The sequence below is a fragment of the Tuber melanosporum genome (assembly GCF_000151645.1).
Source record: "Tuber melanosporum whole genome shotgun sequence assembly, scaffold_214, strain Mel28".
Taxonomy (NCBI): Eukaryota; Fungi; Ascomycota; class Pezizomycetes; order Pezizales; family Tuberaceae; genus Tuber; species Tuber melanosporum.
In genome coordinates, this window is record NW_003298880.1 from 1 (window position 1) to 25,437 (window position 25,437).

The 25,437-nt window shown below is 46.5% G+C and overlaps 7 protein-coding genes; 4 read left to right on the plus strand and 3 right to left on the minus strand.

Moving 5' to 3' along the window:
* Window positions 1-5,743: 5,743 nt before the first annotated feature.
* Window positions 5,744-8,204, minus strand: GSTUM_00000706001 (uncharacterized protein; the record flags this gene model as incomplete). XM_002838015.2 has 2 exons in its annotated part: window positions 5,744-7,687; window positions 7,758-8,204. The coding sequence occupies 2 exons, from the start codon at window positions 8,202-8,204 to the stop codon at window positions 6,074-6,076; spliced, it is 2,061 nt and encodes a 686-aa protein (XP_002838061.1). The 3' UTR covers window positions 5,744-6,073.
* Window positions 8,205-10,185: 1,981 nt separating this feature from the next.
* Window positions 10,186-11,087, plus strand: GSTUM_00000707001 (uncharacterized protein). XM_002838016.2 has 4 exons: window positions 10,186-10,300; window positions 10,360-10,435; window positions 10,501-10,511; window positions 10,589-11,087. The coding sequence occupies exons 1-4, from the start codon at window positions 10,288-10,290 to the stop codon at window positions 10,858-10,860; spliced, it is 372 nt and encodes a 123-aa protein (XP_002838062.1). The 5' UTR covers window positions 10,186-10,287; the 3' UTR covers window positions 10,861-11,087.
* A 123-nt stretch (window positions 11,088-11,210) lies between these two features.
* On the minus strand, window positions 11,211-12,285 carry GSTUM_00000708001 (uncharacterized protein; the record flags this gene model as incomplete). The annotated part of the gene is made up of 3 exons (XM_002838017.1): window positions 11,211-11,558; window positions 11,735-11,964; window positions 12,075-12,285. The coding sequence occupies 3 exons, from the start codon at window positions 12,283-12,285 to the stop codon at window positions 11,211-11,213; spliced, it is 789 nt and encodes a 262-aa protein (XP_002838063.1).
* Window positions 12,286-12,358: 73 nt separating this feature from the next.
* Window positions 12,359-13,576, plus strand: GSTUM_00000709001 (uncharacterized protein; the record flags this gene model as incomplete). XM_002838018.2 has 4 exons in its annotated part: window positions 12,359-12,379; window positions 12,465-12,557; window positions 12,609-13,058; window positions 13,115-13,576. The coding sequence occupies 4 exons, from the start codon at window positions 12,359-12,361 to the stop codon at window positions 13,514-13,516; spliced, it is 966 nt and encodes a 321-aa protein (XP_002838064.1). The 3' UTR covers window positions 13,517-13,576.
* GSTUM_00000710001 (uncharacterized protein) lies at window positions 13,577-14,376 on the minus strand. XM_002838019.2 has 3 exons: window positions 14,196-14,376; window positions 13,816-14,142; window positions 13,577-13,746 (listed from the first exon to the last, which is right to left on the minus strand). The coding sequence occupies exons 1-3, from the start codon at window positions 14,346-14,348 to the stop codon at window positions 13,705-13,707; spliced, it is 522 nt and encodes a 173-aa protein (XP_002838065.1). The 5' UTR covers window positions 14,349-14,376; the 3' UTR covers window positions 13,577-13,704.
* Window positions 14,377-14,692: 316 nt separating this feature from the next.
* GSTUM_00000711001 (uncharacterized protein) lies at window positions 14,693-15,369 on the plus strand. XM_002838020.2 has 4 exons: window positions 14,693-14,823; window positions 14,888-14,917; window positions 14,976-15,026; window positions 15,148-15,369. The coding sequence occupies exons 1-4, from the start codon at window positions 14,781-14,783 to the stop codon at window positions 15,222-15,224; spliced, it is 201 nt and encodes a 66-aa protein (XP_002838066.1). The 5' UTR covers window positions 14,693-14,780; the 3' UTR covers window positions 15,225-15,369.
* Window positions 15,370-16,125: 756 nt separating this feature from the next.
* On the plus strand, window positions 16,126-17,744 carry GSTUM_00000712001 (uncharacterized protein). XM_002838021.2 has 5 exons: window positions 16,126-16,806; window positions 16,982-17,044; window positions 17,126-17,218; window positions 17,366-17,511; window positions 17,579-17,744. Exons 1-5 carry the CDS (start codon window positions 16,779-16,781, stop codon window positions 17,591-17,593), a joined length of 345 nt encoding a protein of 114 aa, XP_002838067.1. The 5' UTR covers window positions 16,126-16,778; the 3' UTR covers window positions 17,594-17,744.
* Window positions 17,745-25,437: the final 7,693 nt, after the last annotated feature.

The window sequence follows — 25,437 nt, forward strand, 5'->3', positions numbered from 1 at the left end:
CTATCAAATCTGCTGAATCCTTAACAGCTGCCACTGACACCTCCTGGACCTTCATTCCCTCCAGTGCTGACAACTTTGCTATGACTTTGACTACATTGACTGGTCTGTTCCTGTCCTGCGCTGATGCCTCTCCTCTGGGCTCAGTGGGAGTATCTGGGTATTCTAGTCCAAGATTGTCTACCCTAGTGGCTAAACTGTCAAGTCTCAAGCATTACGAGTATAAGTGGCCTTCCACATAGCAGTAGTAGTAAACACACGGGCAGGATAGATAATATAGCACTCTATTGGAGCTGACAATCCGTTGCAGTCGTGATAACTCCTCAGAAGAACAGGCTAATGTGGTGCATGGTTGTGGAGGAATACTAACTTGAGAGACTTGCGGGTCCTCTATTGACCGTCTGGCAAAGTTATCGAAATATGAGCCTGTAGGGTAATCACTATGGGCTGCCTCCCAATAAGTGCCTTCAGACACTGTAGGGTGCGTTTTTTTACTTTCTTGATAGAACTCTGCTGGGTGCAATACTTGGCTATGCCTACTCGGGTACTCCTCACGGCAAGCAGCTGGGCATCTGGCGTCTTGCTGGCTATATGGGTATCTCATATACCCTTTTCCAACTGCATAGGTCTCTAATAGAATGACATCTTCCTCAGCACACCCTGTGACGGCTCCAGTCCTGCGAGTGATACTTGTTTTCCACAACTGCATCAGATCCCACATCATTTTACACAGTTCTCACACTTCACTACTAACGTTTTCCTCATGGCCGTTACCTCTACAGTTTTCCTTCTCCTGACTCGGCAGTCTCTTTTCTTTCCTCTTGCTCAAGCTTTTCACTTTTACTACCTTTCTTGTCTTTTTCTTCCTTCAATCCCAATAATCATCATTATCGTCATCTTCAGCACTGCTGGAGTCCTCTGCATAATTGGAGTCAATGCCACTATCACTCCTATCTGCCTCCTCATCGTCATCGCCACTCTGCCTACTATCGTAATTGCGGTAGCCCTTAATCTTCAGCTGGGTGGCCAGTTGCATCACGCCCTTAACAACCTGGATAGGAGTCTCCTGTAAGTCATGCTTACAGAAGCTCATGATGCTAAGCTCCTACAGACGTCGGCTCATGAGGCCAATAAGGTAGTAACCAATGAGAATCTTGTCGTAGTGCCGAGGGCGGCTTGGCTTCCACAGGAGTAGTTTCAGCACCTTGCATGAGTACCTGAAGACATCACGATTGCCTTGCTGGAGGGTGCTCATTGTCATCAAGATATCTTCATCTGTCTGGTCTTCTCACTCAGCCTTATGAAACCGGTCAATCATGGCCTCCCTCAGCCACTCCTCATCCCACTAGACATCTTGGTCTAATGCAAGCATGAACCTCACAGTAACGGAGCGTGCCGGACAAGGAACATGTAGCCAAGCTACCCGCATCCTCTTCGACTTAGCAGTTACTCCATCAAACTCTTCACCTAAAGTAGCGAACTATGGGTCCATCCATTCTAAGAACTCCTTCATCTTGATCTCTTCTTCTTCAGTAAACTTCAATTCCATCTTGTGTTGTCGACCTATTGTACCACTAAGCCAACTAGCTAACAACACGGGATACCCGGAGGATGCTGACTGACTCAGACTTCTCAATTCCTCCTTCGTTTCCTCCCACAGCTCACACATTATGATAGAGTACCAGTACCTGTCCCTTCTATAATACAAGATACTTAGGTCGTCTGACTCAGCTCCTTCTAGTCTTGTTGCCCTCAAGCAGTCTAGGCACTCTCCAAGGACAGGCACCAGTTTCTCTTCAATTCCATCCGCAATCTTGCGATTCCACACTGGTAATGACAAGATCTGATGTGATGATTGAGGAGCAAGTCGTCAAGCTTCTTAACCCCAATCCATTTCAGAGTACCAGTTGTCACACTGTTTCTTCTACCTGTATTGATTTGATGGTGGGTTGTGTGTACCGTATCCTATCTCCATGATGCAGTTATGACCTCTCGTTAACCCACACAGTAGATAAGTGTAGAAATGACCCAACAGACTATCAATAAACCCACTATACAAGGGTAGGCTAAAAGGAAATGTGGCTCGGCCAAATTGAAAGAACTTAAGAGTGGTGATTTTCCTATGGTGTACTCCCAATGGTCACACACTCCTAAACTAAGGAACAGAAAGGTGGCTTGAATACAGAAAACTCTGCACATCTAGCAAACTACTTAACACAAACATTTAGTGGGTGATGAAATGACTTGCATGACTGATAAACTACCCTACCCTATCCCCCTAGGTCACACCAGTACGATATAATATCCCTTGGGCGGTCTGAGACAGTAAAATCCGCGACAGGTATGTTAAAGAAAAACTCTGTAAAGATTGACAAGAGATGGCAACCTCACATCTTATAACATGTAGATGTAAAGTAAATTGATTAAGAAGATATACCAAGCTTCCCTCATGCCACGATCAAAGAAGTCACAAATTCCTCTTTCACAGCTTTCATCAAATATGATACCCAGAGTTAGTACAAGACGTGATACAGAAAAGTTGTGATCGCAAAGGGGAAATCTAGACTAATCTGGGAACCATGATGCTAGTGAAACTACCCCAGAGCCCTACAGACCACTTCAATCTCGGATGGAGCTTACTGGTCTGCCTTTGCGTCTATGGAATGATAGTGAAATCACTCCACTTCAATTATTTGAACTCTTCTTAGATGAGATTACAATTAGTATCTTGGTAGAAGGTACCAATAAGTATGCTGTAATGAAGGAAAGGGAGCAGGAAAAGATAGGCGCTAGAGGACTAGGATGGAGGAGGTGGAAAAAGGTAACTTCAGATGAAGTACGGGTTTTTCTTCTGTTGATTTTGTATTTAGGTACAAAGAGAGAGGTAGTAGTATGGCATTACTGGAAGGAGGAGTACTGAGGATCCACACTAGTTCGAGCGATGTCATTAAAGCACTTCTGTCTGATAAAGCGCGTTTTACACATATCCGATCTGGAGATTCAGCTTAGTTAGGCCAAGTGGTTCCAAAAGCTGGAACCACTCAATCACATCTTCCGTGACCGGTGTCAAAAATATTACCTACCTCTGTCAAATGTAACTGTTGATGAAACGATGATTTACTTGGGGGAAAAAAGCTTTCATACCTATAGAATGACTAGTAAGCCAATTACAGAAGGCTATAAGGTATTTGCCTTATGTGATACCGAGTATGCCTATAATTGGCTATATGCTTCTAGAAGTGAGTCTGTTGCTGGGCTTGAGGTAATTCTATTTAAATATTATGATTTGAATTTTAATTAGAAATTTAAACTAATAAGTTTAGACTAAATATAGTGATCTTAAGATTACTGGATCACTAGTATACCAGCTAGCATTAGCTCTACCTAGAACCCCCTAGGTTCACTTTAACCTCTATATGGATAATTACTTTCCATCAATTGTGCTTTTTGAGAGGTTAAGAGACTTGGGAATTGGGGGATATCGTACAGCAAGAGTACGGAAAACTGCTTTTCCACTCCACCTACATGATAATCAGTCCAATATTCCTTGGAATGAGCTCTCTGGTAGCCCTGCTAGTAGTACTGGAAAGGTATTGGCTGTACAATGGCAGGATCAGAGTGCAGTTCACTTCTATACAACAATCCATAGTTGGAAAGACAGGATTACCATTTTGTGGAAAAAGCCTCAACAGAGTAGCAGCAATAGACCTGCAATTGGTAAGGCTTTTGGTACTATAGACTGGGCAAATGTTCCAATACCTGTAATCACAAACGATTACAACTAGTATAAGGTAGAAGTAGATGGTTCGGACCAGTACCAGAGCTACTGCTTCACACAACTGAAATGCTTACGGAACTGGCATCCGATCTTCTACTGACTTCTTGATACCACCGTAATAAATTCCTATCTTCTCTCTCACCGAGTCTCCATTAATTGCAGACTACTTTCTGAATCCCAGCTCTTCTGTGTTGCTATTGCAGAGAATTTAATTTCTCACTATGCCTGAATGCCCACCTCAAAGCCTTGCAAAGCCTCCTACATCCACAAAACCTGCTACAGTAAACTCCAGCAGCACACCACTTTTCCTTCTCCTGTTGCCCCTAGCTGTCCACCAGGCAACTCAACCCCCCATCAGTATATACATTTTGGCTCTAAAAGGCTGGAATGTACTCAGTGCCAATTTATTTTACGTGCTATGAACTAGAAGGACAAGCAAGCACCAACTACTCAGTATCGGTGTCATGGCCCTGGATGTGGATTTGCCCTTTGCCGCCATTGTTTTAATATTCGTCATAAGGATATTCATGTACTCTAATAGATCTTTCAACTTTCTTAGTTCTCTTTTTTTTTTTTTTTTTTTTTTTTCACGACCGTTGTTTTCTTGGTTACTGTACTCATATATAAACTCCTTCTCTTATTCTGATATCACAGCATGTCTTAATAAGCTGCCAAGCGCCCAGGTCTGGATTAGCGTATTGGTTAGTGTGCCTGTCGCGAATTTTACTGTCTCAGACCGCCCAAGGGATAATATCATATCATACCCTTACACCAAACCAGCCACTAAGTTACTCGAGTACCGTACATCCACATCCACATCCACATCCACATCCACATCCCATCCCATCCCTTATCCCCCACCACCCCGCCACAACTCACTCACCCCACCATCATCACCACCACAAAACCCACAAACATGCCCGTACCAGTATCTGCGTCTGGAGGCCATGGCTCTCATGGCCCTACTCTCTTCGACAAGAGTATCCCTCCTCTTCCTCTCCCTCTCCGTACCCTATTCAATTTGCTAACGGAGATTAGTGAAACTCGGGGCCATAATGGGGACTTGTTTGCCTTCCACTCCCTACCCTCCCATACTAATGCTAACGACTATAAACAGCCGTTGGGCTCTGCATCGGCTTCCTCTTCGGTGCTCCCCCTCCCCTCCCTCCCGCTGCAGCACAACTAACTGAGATGATAGGAGGCTACAACCTCATGAAACACGGCGCAGGTCCAAACGGGTTCCTTCGCTCACTAGGACAATATATGCTCGGCTCTGCCGCTACATTTGGGTTTGACCCCTACCCCAGTGGAGCGCAACTTGATTAACCAACGGCAAAAACAGCTTCTTCATGTCCATTGGAACTGCCATCCGCACGGAGACGGACTCAGTCGCTATGAAGGAGTTTGCGAGAATGCGTGCTGCGCCCGTGGTTCTTGAGATGCAGCGGAGGAAGAGGAGGGGGGAGATATAGAGGGGGCTGAGCGGTTTGTTATACACTACCGGAGTCGGATTTGGGCTGGAAAAACAGTATGGGGAGCAAAATTAAGCCGAACAATTTCACCCCTCACCAGGATATCAAACGCACAGCAAATCACTCGGAAACCTCTTCCATATGATACCGATATCTGGAAGAACCTAAGCCCAGCCCAGCCTTGTATTAACTAACTGAATAAAACCAAACTTAGCATGCCGTAGAAAAGAACAGCTTTTTATGATATAGAAGCCCGTTACAGCCAAATAAAAAAAGAGAACAGCCTCTGGTTCCAGTTTTTTCTTCCTTTCTTCGTGTCCCGTAACATATGATAATATCAAAGCAAGAAGGAATGAAAACGAAAAACGGAAGGTAAAAAAAGTAAGGTAACTGGAGAGAAATGAAAAGAGAAGGAAAAAAAAGGACATGGTACACCGTGAAACCTCTGTAAATGCGAAACAAGAGATCCTGAAACAAAAATAGAAACAGGTAGAGTGGGGGGGGGATAGGAAAAGAACTCCAGAGAAACAAACACAGTTGGACGATGGAATCGTGGTAAAACTATATATCAGGAAAGAAGCTAGTTGAGAGAAGAGAGAGGAAAGAGAGAGGAAAGAAGTATAATATTAAGAAGGAAAAAAATAAAAATAAAAATAAAAATAAAAATAAATACTCGGCCCCAGCAAAATCCCCCCCTTCCCCATTGCATTAGTCCAACATAAAACATTTGCCCATAACACCCCCCCGGACGAAAATCTAGCTTCAGCAATCCATTATCTTTCGTATAAAATAATATCTCCAGTATTATAAACGCCTTAGAGGATTACTACCAAGCTCCTGGAACTGCTTGAGGAATCTCCATATCTGACCCGGCTGCGCCAGCGGGCGCAGTGGGCTCCTTTTTAGTAGTGGTCGCAGGCGGTCCAGGTGTTTTTGCGATCGGGGCAGCCAACGATTCGGGCTCGATGGGTTGCTTTGAGACTGCGGGGGGTGAATGCTCCGAGGTCATGCCAACAGCAGGACCGTTCTCCCAGGACGGCTCTTGGTTCTCAATAGTTGCCTCTTCATTCGCGGTGCTGTCGAGGGAGATTCTAGGAGGTGGGGGAAGCTCCTTGTCGACCGGCGAAGGAGCTATCGGCGAAGGAGTTTCGCTAACAGAAGCCTTCCCAGGGACAATTGGTGGTAATTCCCTACTTATTCTCCTCCTGGGAACCTCCAGTTTCACCTGGCCTTCACATCCTCTCAATTCTGGTGTCCTAGGAGATTGCAGATCACGTGGGGTCTCGTCACCGGCAGGCCTCAAACTCCCAGCTCCGCCGTGATCCTCAGAATTTCTCGCCGATTCCCTGTGAATAAAGGCTGGTATTACCCCGCCCCCGACTCTGCACCAAAACATACGCTCCCTCAGCTTGATGCATTCTTCCCACGCATGCTTCTCATCACCTTCACTGTCACACTTCCACATGCCCTCCTTGAGAGTTCGTAGAAATGCCAGAAAGTCACAAACACTCCTTGTGCGGTTGACACAATAGGTACATAGCATGTGTCTCAGGGCAGTTGCACTATCGCTCGTGCGCATCTGATGAGTCCTGACATGCTGCTCGTCCAACCGGCTCTCACCGCACATGGAGCAACTAACGGCACTGGATTTCGAATTCATAGGAAGAGGATCGATTTGCAAGGAGCCATCAATGATTGCTGAGGACACATTCCGGCGAGCCAGCCAGGAAAGCCCAGGCGCCAAATCGACCCGGAGAGTAGGTTCAATATCTTCAACCAAAACTCGCTTATAAAATTTAGTTTCCTTTAAGGCGAGTCCGATCTGCTGCTGAGCATTGCCATTGATAGCGGAGCCGACACCCGCCGGACTTGCTGGACGGCCATCACTGCCCTTGTCCACCCTAGCTCCAAACAGGGCACTAGAGAGCCCGGTGGAGGAGTTGCTGGTTGATGATGAACCATAGGAAATACCCATTCCGATACCCATAGCTTGTATAGGCGAAAAAGAGCCGCTTGACAGTCGGGGTATGGGCGAAGTCTTGGTACCTCCTTTCGGAGAATGCAAAACCTCACAGAAATCGAGATAGGCTGGGATATCATGCCTAAGGACAGGATATATCAAGCTCGTTAGGGATGTAGGCGGGCACGGCTGTACATCTTCGATAGTGGCCAGGTCGGGAGACAAGTGCAAGGCCTCAAAGACACGACCTAACGATTCTTTGCTCGTCCTACTCCCAAGCGCCGGAGTTGAAGGTGTCCCGGTAGACATAGTGGTCTCTGCTTCCTCTTTCTCCGCTGTCATTTGCTGGATTACTTGCTTTAATTCGGCGAGTTGCTCCTGGTGAGAAGCCAAAAGGAGCTGAGTATCAGCTAATTGAGATCTCAGCTGCTCATTCTTCTTATCAACCGCCTCTTCCTTTTGCCGCGCTACGGAGACCATCTAATACTGTTAACTGCGAGAAACAGGACCCGGAACTGACAAGAAATAGGCCTAAGGAGCGACTGCTTACCTCATTAGCCTCACCAAACAAAGCAGCTGTTAAACCTTCCAATTCCCGTTCTATGACCCTTTTTTCTTCTTCAGCCTTGGTCCTCAACCTCCTCTCTTCATTTAAGCGGTCTTTGAGCTGCTTCGTTTCGGCCTCAATGTCCGACTTCTTGACCAGCAGCCCCTTGGCCAACATGTCAGTGTTCTCCCTGGCCACCGCCTCCAATTGCTTAACTCTTGCACGGGAAATCTCCAATTCATGTCTTGTTTGCGAGAGCGAGTCGTCCAATTGGGTCTGATGATTGATCGCATTAATGAGCTTATTACTGAGGGCTGCTACCTCCACATTGAGATCCATGCTCCCATTCTCGCCGGGTGTTGACCTGCCACTTGATGTTCCATCAGGGGTCGGGACCCGTAGAGCGCTCTCGCTAGCGGATTTGCACAGATTCGGACGGTCTGCGGTCATTGTTGAAAACGCTGGCGGGGAGGTTATAGATAAGGGTGAGAGTTTATGGCCGGTCGTCGTCACCGAACGGAGAGGAGGTTTCGAAGAAGGTCCCGAAAAGGGGGGCCCATGCGGCCCGTTGGCATGGACCAGATAAAGATATCTGCGAGAGAGATCGAAAGGATTTAGCGACATGGTGGACAGCTACGAGAGCCAGGTTTTATCGTGGAAAACTCACTCAGCCAGCTTGGCGGCCTGGAACGAAATAAGTCTCGAAGGGGGTCGGGAGGGGCCAAAGGATGGCTCGGAAGCGCGGAAACAGGAGCGAAGGGCAGGGTCGGAGAAGATGGGAACAGAGTTGAGGAGAGATATGTATGGAGCAGGAGGTGAATGAGAGAAGAGAGTTCGTGGGAGAGATGTGTACGAGTACTTTTTTTCTTTATGCTCGAGTATGGGAACGGTTCGAAGCGGGGCGGTGATCTATTTGATGCAACGATTGACACTCCCTTTTTTTTCGCGAGGAGGGGGAAATTCGAGATAGAAGGTGAGAGAGAGAATAGAAAATGGGAAAATGTTTGTAAAAGCTATGAGCGAGAGAAAGAATGATGGTGTAGCAGCGGAAGGGACCGGAGGGAAATGTCAAGGATCGACTGGCTAACTGACAGCTACAAGGGGGAGGGGAGGAGTGTACAGGGTGACAACAGCGGTGCGAAAGGTTTGGCGGAAGATGGCTAGGAGTACTGTAGGAAAAGGGAAGGAAAGGAGGGAATGGTTGGACTAACAACTGAATGAGAGAAGGTGAAGAGAAGAGGAAAGGGAAGGGGGGGAAGAGGGGGAAGAGGAAGGGAAAGAGCAGAAGTGTCTGGTTCGCTAGCCCAACCGTCTGTCCTGTCAATGGTATGGTACTGTAGGAGTACAATAAAGTACTGTATCGGTATCAGTCTGTCCCGGCGGATTGTTGGCTGGCTGGCCGGCAGGCGTGTGAAACCGGAGCAGGTTTCCCGGAAGAAGACGAAGGGGAAACGAGATGCTTCAACACAGGCTGCAGCGAGCAGCAAATAGCAAGCAGGAAGCAGCAGCAGGAAGGCTTTTTTCGAGGGATGAGAAGAGAGGAGCGGGAAAAAGTGCAACACACTCTCTCTTCTCCAAGTAGACAGGATAGCAGGCGCCTGGCGAGGACTAAGCCTTAAACTGTAACTGCGAGGTGTAGCTAAACCCTCAAAAACGCCAAAAAGGCCATACGGAATAAGCTCAAGAAGGAAGTGACGGGTGACGGAATGATGGCTACCATTTTCTACAGTACCAAAAAATCGAATTAGGATAAGCGGCTTGTGTCCGTTTCTCCTCTACAGTATCGGTATCATACACGTACCGTTCTGCACCGGTACAAGTGCCATCTGTGCTGTACGAGTACGTGCTCGCACAGCAACTTGCTGGCTGATTGGAGCCTGTGGATCCCAGCTCACGAAAGGGCAAAGAAAAAGGAAGACAGGGGAATCCAGGAGGGAAGAGGCGGCAAGCGGTTGTACTAGTACGGTGCTTGTAGTACCGGTGTGTGACAAGGAAGAATGGGTGACGAATTGGCCGGGAAAAGAGCCGGAGAAATGGGCGATTGAGTGGAGTGCGAGTACCTACTCGGGTACGGGTACCGTGCCGGTACTGTACACGTACCGGTACAGCTATGATAGCAGAGAGTAAGGCGGCTGCTCGGGCATGGAAAAGCACCCATATCCTGTCATGCTTCAAACAAATCTTGCCCTGTAACCATCCGATCAGTCCCTGACGGGAAGAGTACGGCGTCTAACGAGTGCAACTTTCGCCCCAATGAAGTAACAACGGCCCTCGCGCCGCTGAAGCCGCTCGGGGAGGAAAACTACGCAAGCATGATACAGGGAACCCAGGCGCTGCCCAACCGTCACTGGCCCTACTTGGCAGCCGCATCGCAACCAAAAGAAAAATCCTGGAATGCGGGGCAAAGAAGCACGGAAACGAGGGGCACGGGGGAACCTTTCATCACCACCATCATCCCATCTCCCACACCGCCTATCGTCAAATTTCCCCGACCTCATCTATCCGTCACATTATACCCGACAGATCTCGCAACATGGATGACGATGGTTCGGCTTCCTACATTTTCATTTTGCGTGAATGACCATAGCTGACCAGGCTAGCACAGACTTGCAGAAAATACGCCAAGCGAGGATGCAGGAGCTCGCCCAACAGGGCCAAGGTCAGGGTGGAAATGATAAGAAGTATTGTCTAATAAGATCCCCCCTTAAATGTTGTATGCACAGATATTTTCTTACCGTGGCTATAGGCAACAAGAAGGTTCTTTTTTTTGCCCTTCCAAATCTTGATCCCCGCCGTCTCATTTGTCTTCTGAACTCATATCTGGGGACCAACAGATGAAGCTCGGAAGTCTATAATTTCGCAAATACTTGCTCCGGAAGCCGTCGACCGTCTTGGCCGGATAGCCATGGTTAAGGAATCGAGGGCTCGCGATCTTGAGAACCGTTTGATCATGATGGCCCGTTCTAATCAGATTCGCCAACGTGTCACGGAGGAGGACTTGATTGCCCTGATCAATGCCATCGATGAGAAAAAGACCACCGAGCAGAAGGTTGTTTTTTCACGTCGGAAAGGTGTTCTTGATGATGACGACGATTTCGATCTGTGAATGGTGGCGTGATTTTCTGGTCATCCTGGATGTGGGGAATGGTGTTTTGCTTGGTTTTTGAGTGCCGTGCTGTTTCTACAAAACGCCATCTTAATGATGGACTGAGCGGGTTGAAATTCCCTAACGCTATCACCAATAATTTGCTGGGCGACTGAGCCATGAGAGAACGGGCAGAAACAGAACCATTTGTGCGGTGGTAGCGATACAAGTAGTACTCTAATGTTGCACGGACTCCCTTGTAGCTTTTTCGGTATTTCTCAGGGCCCTCAATTCTGCTCTGATCTTTCGCAGACTACAGTAGACAATGTATCATGTTAGCACCAATGCCAATGTTTAAAATATGGTAACACTCACTCCGGAGGCTTCTCCAAGCCGATCCTCTTCCTCAACTCCTTCACATCAGTCTCCAACTCCTCTTCCCAATAGATGTTCATCACTTCCTTGGCCTGCAGTCCATTTCTGATGGCCCAAGGAAAGTACGTGGTCAGGATTCTCCTTCTCTCCTTTGGCTTTAGTCTTGCCACCGCAAACATACTTAGGCCAGTCATGGGAATAAGTGTATTTGCAAATTCAAAAGCCTTCAAAGCAACCTCTCCCTCAACCATGATAGGTAGCCCTGTAAGAGCGTGATAGAAGTCGTGACACTCCCGGTACCTCTGCATAACATAGGCACACTCCGGATCATCAATATATCTAACCTATTTCTTGTTAGCAATTCCTTTCTGAGATTCTTCCCCCAATGTAGATATCGGGGCCACCATCCGGCTACGCCTTACTAACGGTCTTCAAACCGCCGCTGGTCCAAATGTAACAAGACGTGCAAAAATACACTTTGAGACCCTTGGCGCATTTGGACGGGAACAGCAATATATACCTGAGACCGAGTATCTGGCGAGACGCCCTCCTTGTCTAGCCACGCTACGTATTCCTTGCCCACGGTGCCGTCCGGCAACTCCCGTAGCTTCCCCATACTCATTGTGGTGGAATTAATTCTGGGGCGATCTTTGAGAATCCTCCGACCGGTAGGGGATAATAGCATGGCATCTCGGAGCCTGTAAATGAAGTATGGTGTTGCTGTAGCTTCTCCGAGAGCTGCAATCAGGTCTGTGTGCATATTAGCATCCCTGATAGAGGGCGGCTACGGCCATTAAAATAAAGAACAGACAGCTATCGTAGTTCTGGATGAGCTAAGCTCGGGAGAAGAAGAAAATTACCTGCACGCCGAGGGCTCAATAGTGACATCACCGCCGAACCCACAGCAAGGAATCCTCTCTCGGGGATAGTGAGCGGAACATGACCCTCGTAATTGGGTGGTGGTCGAGATAGGGAAGTGAAGGGTACGAATTGAGATGTGAAAGCAACCTTGGGAAGATCCCTCGCCAGACCCGTTCGCCTAATGACCGGTCTCAGCACTAGAGAATTCATCGTTGGCGTTGTCAACGGCAGGGACGCGGGGGTAGGTAGGTACAATACCGTAGTCTAGACTAGGGGTGATCCTATGTCTCGGGCAATCCTACAAGTAAATTTAACTTGAGCCTTTTCCATGTGTCTTGGTGCTGCAGTCTCCCTCGCTTCAACCAAACCAACTAACGAAACCAAACCAGCCTTATCGGTTTAACGGTAACGGCGCTATGGCAGCAGCCCTCTACCCCCCACGCGTCGAAGAAGATATATTGAAAGCTGAAGAAGAATCTGGCGTCAGACCTCTCCCTCACCCCAAATCCTCATCTCGCTCTAACTGATAACAGGTCCGAGAGCTAGCCTGGCTTCTGGACACCCTGCAGGAAACAGTCGACAATGTCCGCTCTGGCCTGCGAGAGTGCTCCAACCTCCTCGCATCGAGCACAGGCTCTACGCTAGTTCTTTCCTCACCGCGCTCGGAGTCACTCAAGGGGTATGCGACGCGGGTGGCTAATAAAGTCATTAAATCGGATATGCAGGTCAAGATGTACGGGCTGCCAAATACAAAGGGGTTTGCCTGCCATAAACTGAGCTTGGACTCCAAGGGGAAGGGTATTGTGCTGGAGCAGTTGGCGGATGTTGGAAATCACGTTGCGGAGGGTCTGGACATAGTGAATGGGGGAATGGGCGTTGCTGAGAAGCTGGGTGGGGCAATGAGGAGCGTTCGTGCTGCGAGAGATGCATTGAGAGGGACCCAGGCGCATCGATTGTTTCCCTACCACGCCATGGATCACAGAGTAAGTTCACCCGAGATCTATTCTGCGATTTGGTTTACGGCAGGCTGATTGCTCAGATATTTGACCCTCCACTTCATCCTCATCTTGCGCTTGATGTTTATATATCAGAGGCGGCACTCATAGTGGAACTACGGACGCTAGAACCATTAACTCCCCCGGAGCATCGTGGGCCCGCATTTGTATTACCGTCGTTGGAGTCCCCGTTTGGCTTTCGGGAAAGATTTGCTGCGGCTGTGGGGCTGGGGGGTGGGGGAAATGGAGTTGGGGCCGCTAATCAGGACCAGATTTATAGCTATAGAGGGGGGGACGTGCGGGTCAAGGAGAGGGTCAGGGTTGAGAGTCAGGATCCCAGCTTAATGGCTATCTGGGCAAAGCTGGGAGGTCTAGAGCATGCGTTGGAACTGGTCATCAAGTCCTTGGACATCGCGAAGTGTGCAGCTGGAGTTTGCCAGAGATAGGATTGATTGTTCTTTGCAGATGCGTCTTTGATTGGACCGATTGTGCTGAGGACCTTGAAATAAGTTACTGGAAAGCATAGTGTTCCCGAATATTTGTGACTAGATTCCAACAATAATTCTAAGGCCGCAATAACGCCAATTCACCAGTGATGCGTGTGCGAGAAACCGACCGACACCACCAAACTCCATTATGATGCTCCGTAGTTCATGGTCATCCTCAATTGCCTTTCCTGTTGGTTGCAGCCAATGTCAACCTTTGTTCTGTGGAAGAGCCCAACAAGTTGAAAAGAATGATATACCTTGTGACCTGCCTGTAATGATAACCTCTCAATTGTATGAGCCAACCTTTCCTTCTTCCCCTTCAATATCCTCAGCTTCTCTATATTCTGAACATTCCCGCCAAGTCCACTTCTCTGCCTTGAAGAAGCTGTGGTATAGAGCGAAGGCTTTTGCTGCAGCCTCCCCTCCTGCAACTCCGACTTCGCAATAAGCGCCTTCTCCCTCCTCTCCATCTTGGCCAAATGCTGTTCCACCCGGCGAAGCAAATGCTCAACCTCCGGCCCAATCTCGTCAGCGAGGGCGGTCTGTGCGGCGTACAGTGTTGGCTCGGAGATAAGTTCAAAGTGCTAACCCCCCTATTAGCCGTCTATTGCAGTGTCCGCAGTCGGGACGAACGAACCCGAGTACATTGTAGGACTTTCTTGATGCGTGGGAAATCGTGGACTCCCGAGTCCAGGATTGATATCGAAGAGTCTAGGAGCCGGATTGAGTTTTGGAGGGAGGATACGCAGCCGTTTAGTGAGGAAATTGTGCTTGTGGTTCCGAACGACATTTTTTTGCTCTGCCTTGCTTTTGTTTTGGTGGGATAGGGTGATTGTTGTTTGGAGGCTCTTGATAAGGCCAGCTTTGAGTACTCGTACACTGCTGTGCAGGGTATTCTTTGTCACAAGTGATTCTGGCGCAAGTCAAGCGAATTGGAAGTTGATGTGAAGGATGTACTAAAATTGTAGTTTGAATCTATTTGCACTTTTCAGTGGATGTTTTGTTATTGCTTTTTGTATTCTTGAGTTTCCCTAGAAATAATTTTAGGTGGGGTTGATCCATTTCACGGACAACGTCCCCTTTCCCACAAACCCGAACCCGATTCCACCACCATCGAAACATCAACCATCACCACCACTTCCCACAATTTCTTCATCGCCGTCAATCGCCTCCCTGCCAACGCCAACCATCAAACCGTTCAGACTTCTACGGACCTCTCGCCATGCTCGAAAGAATCTTTGGGAAGAAATGGCCTACGCCGATCGGTATGCTTCTACTATTAATTTCCTCCCCGCTCAGTATCTCACTAACAACGAGCACGATGATTAGCTAAGCCGATGGCACCTTTCTATATTGCTGGTACATAGGATTTCTAATCGGGAGGGTTCAATCCGGAATTGCTGACTAATTTGTGCAGGTGTGGTTGTTTTCTACGGAGTTAACAGCCTTTCCAATTTTCTCGCCAATAGTATGTGTTTTTGGCCCATCCCTTTGCTCTGTTTTTTCTTGCATATGGAAATTGCTGTGCTTGGAGGATTTTGCGAGGAAAGTACGAAGTTAGGGACCATATCTTGACTAACAAACCACAGCCGAAGAGTATAAGAACGACCCCCGCAACCCCAACGCCAGGGCGAATCCCTCCGGAAATGCTGGACAGCATCATTAGAACTCTTTTCACTATCTACTATTTCTCCTAGAAAAGCATAGATCTGTCAGGTGGGGGGAAAGTGAATGGTACGAGCTGGATAGGGTACTGGAATTTAGTGTTGGCAGTCGTGTATCATTGAAATATCAATACCTCTTCTACCATCCCTCGTCAGCGCACATTTCAATTTTGTGGCTCTTGAGACGGAAGCGGGCGGTTTCAGTCGGCCCTGCCACGATGGCGGGCTTGTGTCACTCTGTTGCGGTGAAGATGAGTCGTAGGCGGCGATGGTGGCAACGATCAGATCAATTCGCACAGAACTAAGGGTGACGGGAATGTGAGACAATTTTATTGAGGGGGTGATAGGGGCTCCGGACGAGGGATTTCTCTTGTTATCTGGAGGATGAGATGCAAACAGTACGAGTACGGTACTCGAGTAGATGACTCGGCGCTTCCCTATCAAATAGTTCTGTCCTTTGAGAGGAGGGCAATATAATGCCGTGCCGGTAGTGTATGACTGAGGTTGTACTGGAGTACTCGCGCGGTATCGGTGTTTGTGTCGTGCTTTGGTATCCTCAGTGCTGAAGAAATGATAGGGTAAGTAAAGATGCCTGATCAGCACCTCGTGCTATTGCTAAACGCCGCAACAGGCTGTAGGGAGCTCATGGTTCGTTTTGGCTTTATCATGACTACGATGGACTACTCGGGTGCTGGTACGGTACTGTATCGCTGTGGGTGCTGCACCAGTCCCCGTGCAATACGATACCGGTAGGCCTTTACTCGAGTAGACTAGCGAGCAGTGGGAGAGCGTGCAGCAGACAGGAAACCTGCGAAATCCCAGCCAAATTTCCGATTTGCTTCAGCCCAGATCCAACCAGGTCGCCAAGACCACTCGTTCATTCGCTGTTCAACTTCTCCCTCAGTCCTTGAAGGGCAAGATCGTAGGGAAGAAGGGGTTCCTCCCTACTCTATCCGGTCGTCTTTCTTTTTCCTTTTTCCTTTTTCCTTTTTCCTTTTCCCCTCGCTGCTCCATTTCCTTTTCTCACTCAGCACAGCCTTCTACGGGGTAGCGTAGCAAAGTTGGGTTACCCATAACGCATATGAGCACAGGTAGAGTACTCGAGTGGACTATCATAAGGTTTTTGCATAGAACATGATTGGTGGTGGGGCTCCGTTTGTTTGGTTTGGTTTCGGTTGCTGGGCCTCGTTTTGGTGGGTTGCTATGATGGCGTGCCGGTACCGGTAGTTTGCGAGTTACATGTTGTGCTCGTAAATTAGTAAATTAGGAGGGAACCCAGCTGCCAGCCCACTCCAGCCCTGCTTCGTCGCCATCTGACTGATTTCGCTGTGGCCCAGCGGCGCCTATTTAAGTTCCACCCCTCTGCCTCCTCCTACGGTACCCCCTTCTCTCTCTCCCCACCAAGAACATTCCTGCCTCCGCCCTCTCCCTTCGCATTCCCGTCCAACACACAAGCTATCACCGGCACAACACTACTACATTTCAAGTCCAAACCACTGCTCCGAAGCACCCAGAAACAGCTTTCCCGCATACCCAACCCCCCTCGAAGTCTGTTTATGTCCATCGAAAATCTCAAGGTTAATGGTGAGTCTTTTTTCTTTCTCGAGTTTTTCGCCACATCAGTGCTTTCGCCTGGAGGCACAACTCCTCTCAGATTCCAGCTTAATCCGATATCATTGGTTGGCCTTGTTCGCCGCCTTACTGCTGGATGCTTCTCGATCGCTTAAGCTGTCGTTTTTGAATGCTAACACCTTCCTAGATCCTTTCGCCGACGACGTTGGTGATACTCAGCCCAAGAATTACGTCCATATTCGTATCCAACGTGAGTACCTTTTGAGTTTTTTTTTGTGAGAAAATTAGTTGCACTTGGTTCTGCACATTTTTACTTACTTGTTTCTCTCAGAGCGCAACGGTCGCAAGACCTTGACGACTGTCCAGGGGTTGTCTAAAGAATACAGTCCTAAAGCTCTTTTGAAAGCTTTCAAAAAGGAATATGGTAATTATCCCCCTTCCCCACCATTCTGCTCGATTCGGGGGCTCTGCCCGTCTGTCTTCCATATCGTTTAGGCAGGGCATCGATCTTGCCCCTTGATTGTTTTGAGATAACGGAGGCGCTGACCTTGTGTTACCTCCATCGTTGCAGCTTGCAATGGCACTATTATCCAGGATAAGGACATGGGAGAGGTGATCCAGCTTCAAGGCGATCATCGTACAAAGGTTATGGACTTCCTTACCGATAAAGGAAGCGACAAGATGGGCAAGTACGCACTTGCCAAAGAGAATATCAAGGTGAGCCATTTTCTTCGGAAATAATTTCCGGCAATTCGGTTGGAGGCTCTGCTCACATGATATTTAGATCCACGGGTTTTAAGCCCTGCGTCTCCAGCCTTCCTCAACACCGTTTACGTTGGTATTTGAGGAATGCTTTGCGCTGGAAGACATGTGGGGTTTATTACAGTGTGCATGCTTGAGATTTCGGGGGTTTGCAGTATACATACTTAATAAAACGTTACTCCAACGGATTCTGGCTGGAGGGGGTTTTGTTGGTTGGTTGGTTGGTTGGTTGGTTGGGGGTGTGTTTTTTTTTCCTTCTTTTTCCCCTCTTCTCGCTGGATGCCTTGTGAGACTTGGGATTGAGGTAGACTTATCAATAAAATGACCTTAAGTCGTATTTATTCTCATTGTGAACTGTGAATGGAGGCAAAGGTCTGGGTACCGCACATGTGTATATACCTGACCTCGAGTGGGGTTCTCTGACTACCCGAGTACTGTACGATACGATATGATATTTGTCGAGAGCTGAGATGCTCCGCCACACAGCACCTGACTCCAACCGTGGGCAAAAGGCGGGGCTCACCTGGCAAGGGTAGGGAAGTCATTAACTTGAACAGATAAGGATATATTCGGCTGGTTAACCCCAAATAACCGTTTCATAATTGCTTGTCGGACCTTGTAACAAGAAAGAAGGTCCTGGGCCATGGCCATGACGTAGTTGAGCTTAAAATGAAAAAGTGCCCCACATTACCTTAGACCGCGGTTATAGCCTCGATCAATCATTTTATCTTGGTTAACGAGTTGTTATTCGAGTGTGTAAACCGCCAGACACCTCAGCGAGGTGGCATCCTCAGCGAGGCGCGGCGTGTCTTGGCATGGATGGTGGATGTGATTCTACCCGTTATGGACGAGGGCCTTTATTTTATTATTTTTCTTCTCTTCTCTCCACATAACAATCAAAAACACAACCACCTCAGGAATGCTTGTCTACTTCAGAGGTTCAAACTACAAATCAAGTGTCAGATCCAAAGACACATCTCTCGGAGTAGGAGCTCCATCAGCTCCTGCTCCCTCCTCCAAATTTTCTGCTCCTTTTACCTCAAAGCCACCAACGCTTTCCACTTCAGGACCTCCAAGAAAATCTTCACTTTCAGCTTCCACATCAAAGGCCAAATCCTGAAGGTGTTTGTCAAATTTCTCAACCTTCTGCTCCACCTCAGATATCTGATGTGTATGATGGCTTTCCTCCTCTCACAGGGTAGCACTTGTCTTGCCACACTTAGGTAACTTTCCTTCCTCTTCTAACTTCTCTGTCTCCTTCCTTTTCTCAATACATTCTGCTAACTTCTTACTTCTTACAGCAACCAAACTTGTCACACAATTGTACTTCCCCTCAGCTACCTTACGCTCCTCAGTCAATTGAGATTCAAAAAAGTGGTTAATATCATCTCAATCTATCCAACCCTTTCTGGAGGTAAGTATTCTTGTTTGATTTACTCCGCACTTATGGTGAATATCAGCTAACTGTGGTTTCTGATTGTGAATTTGCCACTCCTTTTCTTCAATCTCAGTAAGTTCCCAGTTTGCCGTAAAGAGTAGGTTGGTAACTATTTTCTTTTGTTCCCACTCCTGTGGGTTGTTTGTCAGCAGCATTGCAAGTATAATTAGTTCTTGTTTTTGATTTCTACTTTGCTCCGTGGTATGTACAAGTCATCGATTTGTTAGACTAAGAGAGCACACAAGGGCTCAGGCAATGGTGAAGTCAGATTAGGGTATGGTTGGTTGGAACTTGTGAAAGTTTAATGAACTGTTGGTGATTTAGAAGACAAGGCTTGAATTTTTGCAAGTACAATGTCTCTGTTGATAGGAACAAGGCCTATATTGCGGAATCCGCTTTGAATGTTACTGGATGAGAAGAAAGTTCTATGGGTAACTATGAGAATTTTATCAAAATTCTCTTTTGATACTCCGTATTTATATCTTTCAAAGCGGGACATTAGTTTCTTTTGTGTTAGGTGAAAACAATCTGATAGACTTCAGAATTGTCTAGGTCAATTAAAATTCGTTTCTGTAAACAGAGATTGTCAAGAAAGGCTCAAGTTCACTCATTTCGTTTATGACTACTATGAGCGAAGTAAATTTGGTAAAGCAAGATAGAATTGTAAAACAATATTATATTGTTAAGGTCCCCTCTATTGCTTGATAATGTCTAAAACTTGGGAGGTACTTCAATATTTATACTCTGCATCTGAGTGTTTACAGACTACATCTATTTATCATATAACTATAAATCTCTCTGATTATAACTCATAACATTGGGTATTCTTGAAAGATGCAAACACCTAAAGACCCTGAAAATCACCACACTCTCTTTGATAATTACGATATAACTAACTTGGAACTATACTATTCTCAATAGTAGTTATCCTATCCTTACAGTCTTTAGACTTGTGGCCTAGCTCTCAAGTCGAATTGAGTTAGCTCTAATTGTTTCCGTCATTGATGAAATGATCAGTTTCATTTGTGGATTGCATCTGCTAAGTTAGTCATATTATGACCTTTTTTTATGTTATCAGACTTTAAACCTGCATAACTCCTTATACAACCAATAGATATCTTCCAGAGGACTTCCTACTAATTCACAGAAAGCTATTCCACCGGATTGATAAATATTCCCTCGGTCGACAACTCTTGATTACTCTGGGTAATATGGTTTCAATACTCCATGAAGTCCAATGGCTTCTGTGGTAGTATAGCTCAGAGTTCTAGATTCTTTCAGACATTGTAGGGTGGATGTGAATGTATTAGTCTCTTGCTGAGATCCTTTACCATTTAATACCATCTCTTTATGTAAAAATGTCCTGTTACTTACGATTCATTCCAAAGGTATCGCATCTTTGAAGCCTATTAACCTTTAGAGTAGTTGACAGATTTACTCTATTCCACTTTTCAGACCTAGCGGAAGGTCCCCTCTCACATATCATGTCAACTGGATCCAGTCGGACTGATAGTAATGACGTATATTGTGTTATTCTGATACCTTCAACTCTGTGGTATTATAGTCACAGGATGCAACTGAGATTAATATGTATGATGATATGCAGGCCCAGTCAGGGGGCTGGAAGGGGGTGTTGGAGACCAGAGATTCTGATTCTGGGTGAGGTTATCCTACTTAAGGTGACTCTTGGGTATCCGCTTCTTGTATTCCTAACATTTTGATACTGGTATTTATAGAGACTAAAAATGCAAACATCTAATGGATGTAATCAATGAGTTGGATGGGGAGGTAGGCAATGGGGAATGATCTTTTGTAAAATGCAGAAGTCAAGAAATGGCATATTGACATGGCTACTGTGTCCATCGAATAGTAGAAGTCAATACTCGTATTTCGCTTTCTGTGCTGTAATACTGTCTTTTCTAAAGTTTTGTCTCAAATACTCTATTTCCAATTTCTCATTGGTCCAGCCGTTATGCGAGCGCCCAAAAACTATATCTTCTGGTATACCTCTAACTTTCTTGAACCACTCCGCTACAAACTGTTCTGCTTTAAGTATAATTGTAATCTTGAGTGTAGATCTATTAGCACAAACACCTTTAATAACGGTCACAATTCACATGCACCATCTATATTTCCATTAGTACTTTGTATTCATTTTAGTAAATCTAATATAAAGTAATAAAAATCTACTTTGTACACAATACTTCAATTCCCCATTCTCACAAGGATTTCTAACAACCTCTAATACTCTTTCTCACTGACCTCAGCCTAATAAAAATCCAACTTCATCAAAATTGTAGATATTTTGGAGCATAATTTTGTACTCTTGTACAAATGATTCTAACTATATAAATCTAATTAATACATGTTCAAGAAGAACTAATTTAGAAAAGAAATAAAATATATAATCAAATAAAATAATAAAATCAGAAAAAATGAATATCTTGTCAAAGAAATAATGTATTAATTGCTGATTATTTCCACAAATAATACAAATGAAATCCAATTACTTACTGAAGCAGGACTTCACTTCTGGATATTTTTTTTAAAACCTTCCTTCCATCGCTTTCCGAGTGTTTCATGGAGATTTCTCTTTTGTACAATTGAGATTGCAATTTCATGCAACTGCTATAAAGTCGGTGGAAATCCTAGAATGCAGTGGAAGTAGCACTGGTGTACCACTGCTCGCTCTTCTTCAGGTAAGAGCTTTTGCCTTCTTTGGCCCTCTTCCTTACCTTTCTGTCATGAATATAGCTTGGTATGGAAAAGGATTTCACATGACTAATGATTATGAGTCCTAGGTATGTTATTTCTTTGTACGTATGACTCATTTGGGTCATATGACTTGTTATATTATGATTTGTTATGTTTCACACATGACTTGATCATGAGTCATGGGATATGTGCCTAGTGAGTATGCCTTGCAAGTATGCCTTGTAGGTTTACCTTGTGCATATGAGTTATATTTTGCATATGACCTCATTATAAGGTCATGGATTTTGTGCATGTGACCACTTGGGGTCATATGACTTGTTTATTATGTTATAATTGGATTATGAGTTTTCGTACATGACCTTGCTATGAGGTCACGGGTTTCGCACATGTGACCACTTTGGGTCACATAACTTGAGGCGGGAAGAACACTATATAAGGAGGCCAGCATGGCCGAGTAGTATAGGTTCTTCACGCTTTCTTCTAAGTACTTTTCCTACTTATTACTTTAATGAATATAAAACATCTTTGCGTTCTTTATTATTATCACTATCTTTATTGCTACTACGATAAGAATACTCTTTAAAAAGAAGAGTTAGAGAAAGCTTACGATAGGTGTTCCTGATAGAAGACAAATATCTTATACTTTTGGTAACATAGGCAGAGGCCTAGTGCTATCATAAGGCGAGAAGAAGAAAAAAGAAGAGAACTATCTTTCCCCATCGCCATGAACTAACCATCCGAACAGGAATCGTTACAAATTCCTTTTTCCCTTCTGGAGATGCATAATGGTGCTAGGAGCTGCTCCTACCGTCCCAGCAGCAACAGTAAGGCTTGTAGCAGTTCGAATGGCAGCCATATTGATGGCCATTTGTTCTTGAACATGGACAGGAATTGTGGAGTCTTTCAATCCCATTATCAGAATGTATGGTATGAAAGTCGTGGACTGAGTTTCTTGATTCACTCACTTGTGCTTAAGACGATATGATGAAATTCATATTACTAACTATTTTGACTTAACTAACTATTCTTGATTGCCAAGGTATGCCGCGCCTCGCTGAGGGTGCCGCCTCGCTGAGGAGTCTGGCGGTTTAGTTGGTTGGTTGTGTTGGTTATGATGGCTGCGATGGTCGTTGGTGCACCGGTTGAGGCGGAACCGCAAGCGTGCAATGTTGAACGCTTCTCAGCTTTCTGGTTACGGCAGGTGGTCTAGTGAACAGTGCCTCGCCCTGGCGCAGTGTGGCTCGAAGCATGCCGGGGCTTGCGTCCTCCTCCTCCGCTGCATTGGAACGGGGGGGGGGTCTGAGGGAATTATCTGACCGAGTCCGTCGGCTTGTGCATGCGAGTGCGACACGACACAGTCGGTGGGGGTGGAGAATGAAGGAACGTGGCGGTCATAACATGTCACTCGAAACCCGCTCTTTTGTGGGTCCTTGGCGCACACTAAATCTCCAACCCTGGAGAATGCGGTCCGGTCTCGCCCGATAGCGAGGGGGTTTTTTCTCGCCTTATTTTAGTTGTATCCAGGATCTGGGGGAGTGGGTGCGAGCACGGATGTATCATATGGCGCCGACTCCAACTTGGATTACGTGTGTGATGTGGGTTTTTTTTACTCGGTGTTCATTCATCCGTCTATCAGGCTTACGGCTTTTTTCTTCTTTCTTCCTTCTAGCAGGCATGATGCCGGATACTCATACGGTACTAGTGACTACCGCGTGCCGCTGCTATGGGAGGGATTCGTTCGTCCTCGGGGTGAGATGTGGATATGGATACATTCCGTGCCCTGGTTGAGATGAATTTCCGGTTGGGAATGATCTCGTCGTGGGTTTTTGGTGTGCGGCGGATGCCGGGAACACCAACGTTTACGCTACAAAATTGGACACCGAGATGGACTGTTTCCTTGTATTGGGCTGGGCAGTGGGGAAATGATTTGACTTGACTTGGACAGGAAGCTTGACTGACTGCCCGTGCTGGGAGACCTGGGGAATTGGTGTTTCTCGGAATGGATGCGCTTTACTCCCGCTTTTGCGGTCTGACACGCCGTCTTGGTGGGTCTCTGGAGGGCTTGGGGAAAGTGTGGAGTGTCTTGGGTTCTGGCTTGGTGCGTGCGGGTATCGTACTGTATTTGGTCGGACTTATTGGGTTCTGTTCGGCGGTACATTGTGCTTTTTATTAATTGATATTTTTTGCTGAGAATTGAATCCCTGTGAACGCAGGGCATAAAGGAAATCGATGTCCATGTAGCACCTTACTGACCCTTTTTATGAAACCAAAAATTCATTAGGAAGCCTGCATGTTGAACTGTAAGCAAAAAAGTGTATCATAATGTTGGGATATTTGAAGATCTCTGGGGTAATAAGCAGCGCCCTGCCCCCCTACCCACCCTTTTTCGGCGGGTCTCTTGTTTCTGTAATCATGCCTTGGAATTATAACAGCCGCCTAGACATTGCAGGCTGGACTTTATTATGGATTGCTATGGCAGGTACGATACGCCAGCGTCTCGGAGATTCGGAATGTGAGATTTGACAAGTGTGTTAGAAGAACCGGCCGCTTTCCTCGGCGCCGGGATATGGGCGAGTCATAACTCGTGATTATCAAATGGGGTTGGGGATTGTTAAGTGAGCACTTTGATAGTGGGAACCGCACGGCAAGAAAAAAAAAAAAAAAAAAAACCTAAACTGTTCCAAACCTAGAAAACCAGAGAAAAACCACTGAGGGCGTTAACAAGCCCTAATATTTTTCAAGAGCTCTCAAATGCAAGCTATAGTATGATATGATCCCGCAATTTTTTCAAAAACCAGCCTTCAAAACTCCTCGGAAAGATTCAAGCGTGAAAGAAAATACGTCGTATAATTACTTCCCCCGGGAAACCCATTCCAACGGGGGAATTTTCTCTCAACCGACTGTCAACACAACAGGACGATCCAGAGAGTTGAGTATAAAAGAGGAAACAAAAAAAAGAAAGAGAGTTCCAACCGGCTAATTGAATACTACTACTCTTCCTCAGACCGACCACGTCCACCCGCCAACCCACGTGCCCGCCCTTGGGTCCAAATGACCTCCTCTCCCGCGCCCCAACGCAACGACATCCTCAAAATCACCATAACCCGGGTCGACACAGAAGGCATCGCTGGTGTCATGGAGAATCATCCATCTATAGACTTTCAAGTCCCTCGCATCGTGACCAGCTCTGCTGGTCTCACGCTTGAGGTGGCACACGGGCGGTTTATCAATGCGAAGGGCAATTTGAAGGTCAAGGTGGGGGACACGCTCTCGTGTCGGGTCTTGGCCGTTAGGGCGAGGATTGCGGGTGAGGGGGGGAGGGAGGTTAAGGTTGTTGTTGAAATTGTTGGGGAGTGGCTTGAGAAGGAGGGGCGGGAGAGGATTTAAATTGGCGGGGGGGGAGAACATGAATTAGAGTGGGAGGGGAGTGGTGGGATGATTGATGAAGGTTTTCTTTTCCTTTCCTTTCTTTTTTTTATGTTGGCATACCGTACTTGGTGAGTTGCTGTATTTGTGCTTTCGAGGGATATTGATTTTTAGGCATATGATGATGGGGTGAAGAGTCTATAGACTGTAATCTGGACGAGAAGATATCAAATGTGATCCTCTGGAGCTCAGAGCGTGGCGCGGGCGGGAGGGTTATGAAGTGCATCTAGCGAGACTTTTCGGGGGGGATGCTCTCTTGACGGCAGTATATGCGCAGAACAGTTTTATCAGGCAGTCCTACT

What these genes read in the sequence shown, in the direction of transcription:
- GSTUM_00000710001 (XM_002838019.2), bottom strand. Translation starts at nt 14,348, where the DNA reads ATGTCGTTCGGAACCACAAGCACAATTTCCTCACTAAACGGCTGCGTA. An exon ending in AAGTCCTACAATGTACTCGG is followed by an intron (nt 14,143 to 14,195) that starts GTTCGTTCGTCC and finishes TAGGGGGGTTAG; the next exon opens with CACTTTGAACTTATCTCCGA. An exon ending in CATTACAGGCAGGTCACAAG is followed by an intron (nt 13,747 to 13,815) that starts GTATATCATTCT and finishes TGCAACCAACAG; the next exon opens with GAAAGGCAATTGAGGATGAC.
- GSTUM_00000711001 (XM_002838020.2), top strand. Translation starts at nt 14,781, where the DNA reads ATGCTCGAAAGAATCTTTGGGAAGAAATGGCCTACGCCGATCG. An exon ending in GGCACCTTTCTATATTGCTG is followed by an intron (nt 14,918 to 14,975) that starts GTACATAGGATT and finishes TAATTTGTGCAG; the next exon opens with GTGTGGTTGTTTTCTACGGA. An exon ending in TTCCAATTTTCTCGCCAATA is followed by an intron (nt 15,027 to 15,147) that starts GTATGTGTTTTT and finishes AACAAACCACAG; the next exon opens with CCGAAGAGTATAAGAACGAC.
- GSTUM_00000712001 (XM_002838021.2), top strand. Translation starts at nt 16,779, where the DNA reads ATGTCCATCGAAAATCTCAAGGTTAATG. An exon ending in CGTCCATATTCGTATCCAAC is followed by an intron (nt 17,045 to 17,125) that starts GTGAGTACCTTT and finishes TGTTTCTCTCAG; the next exon opens with AGCGCAACGGTCGCAAGACC. An exon ending in AGCTTTCAAAAAGGAATATG is followed by an intron (nt 17,219 to 17,365) that starts GTAATTATCCCC and finishes CCATCGTTGCAG; the next exon opens with CTTGCAATGGCACTATTATC.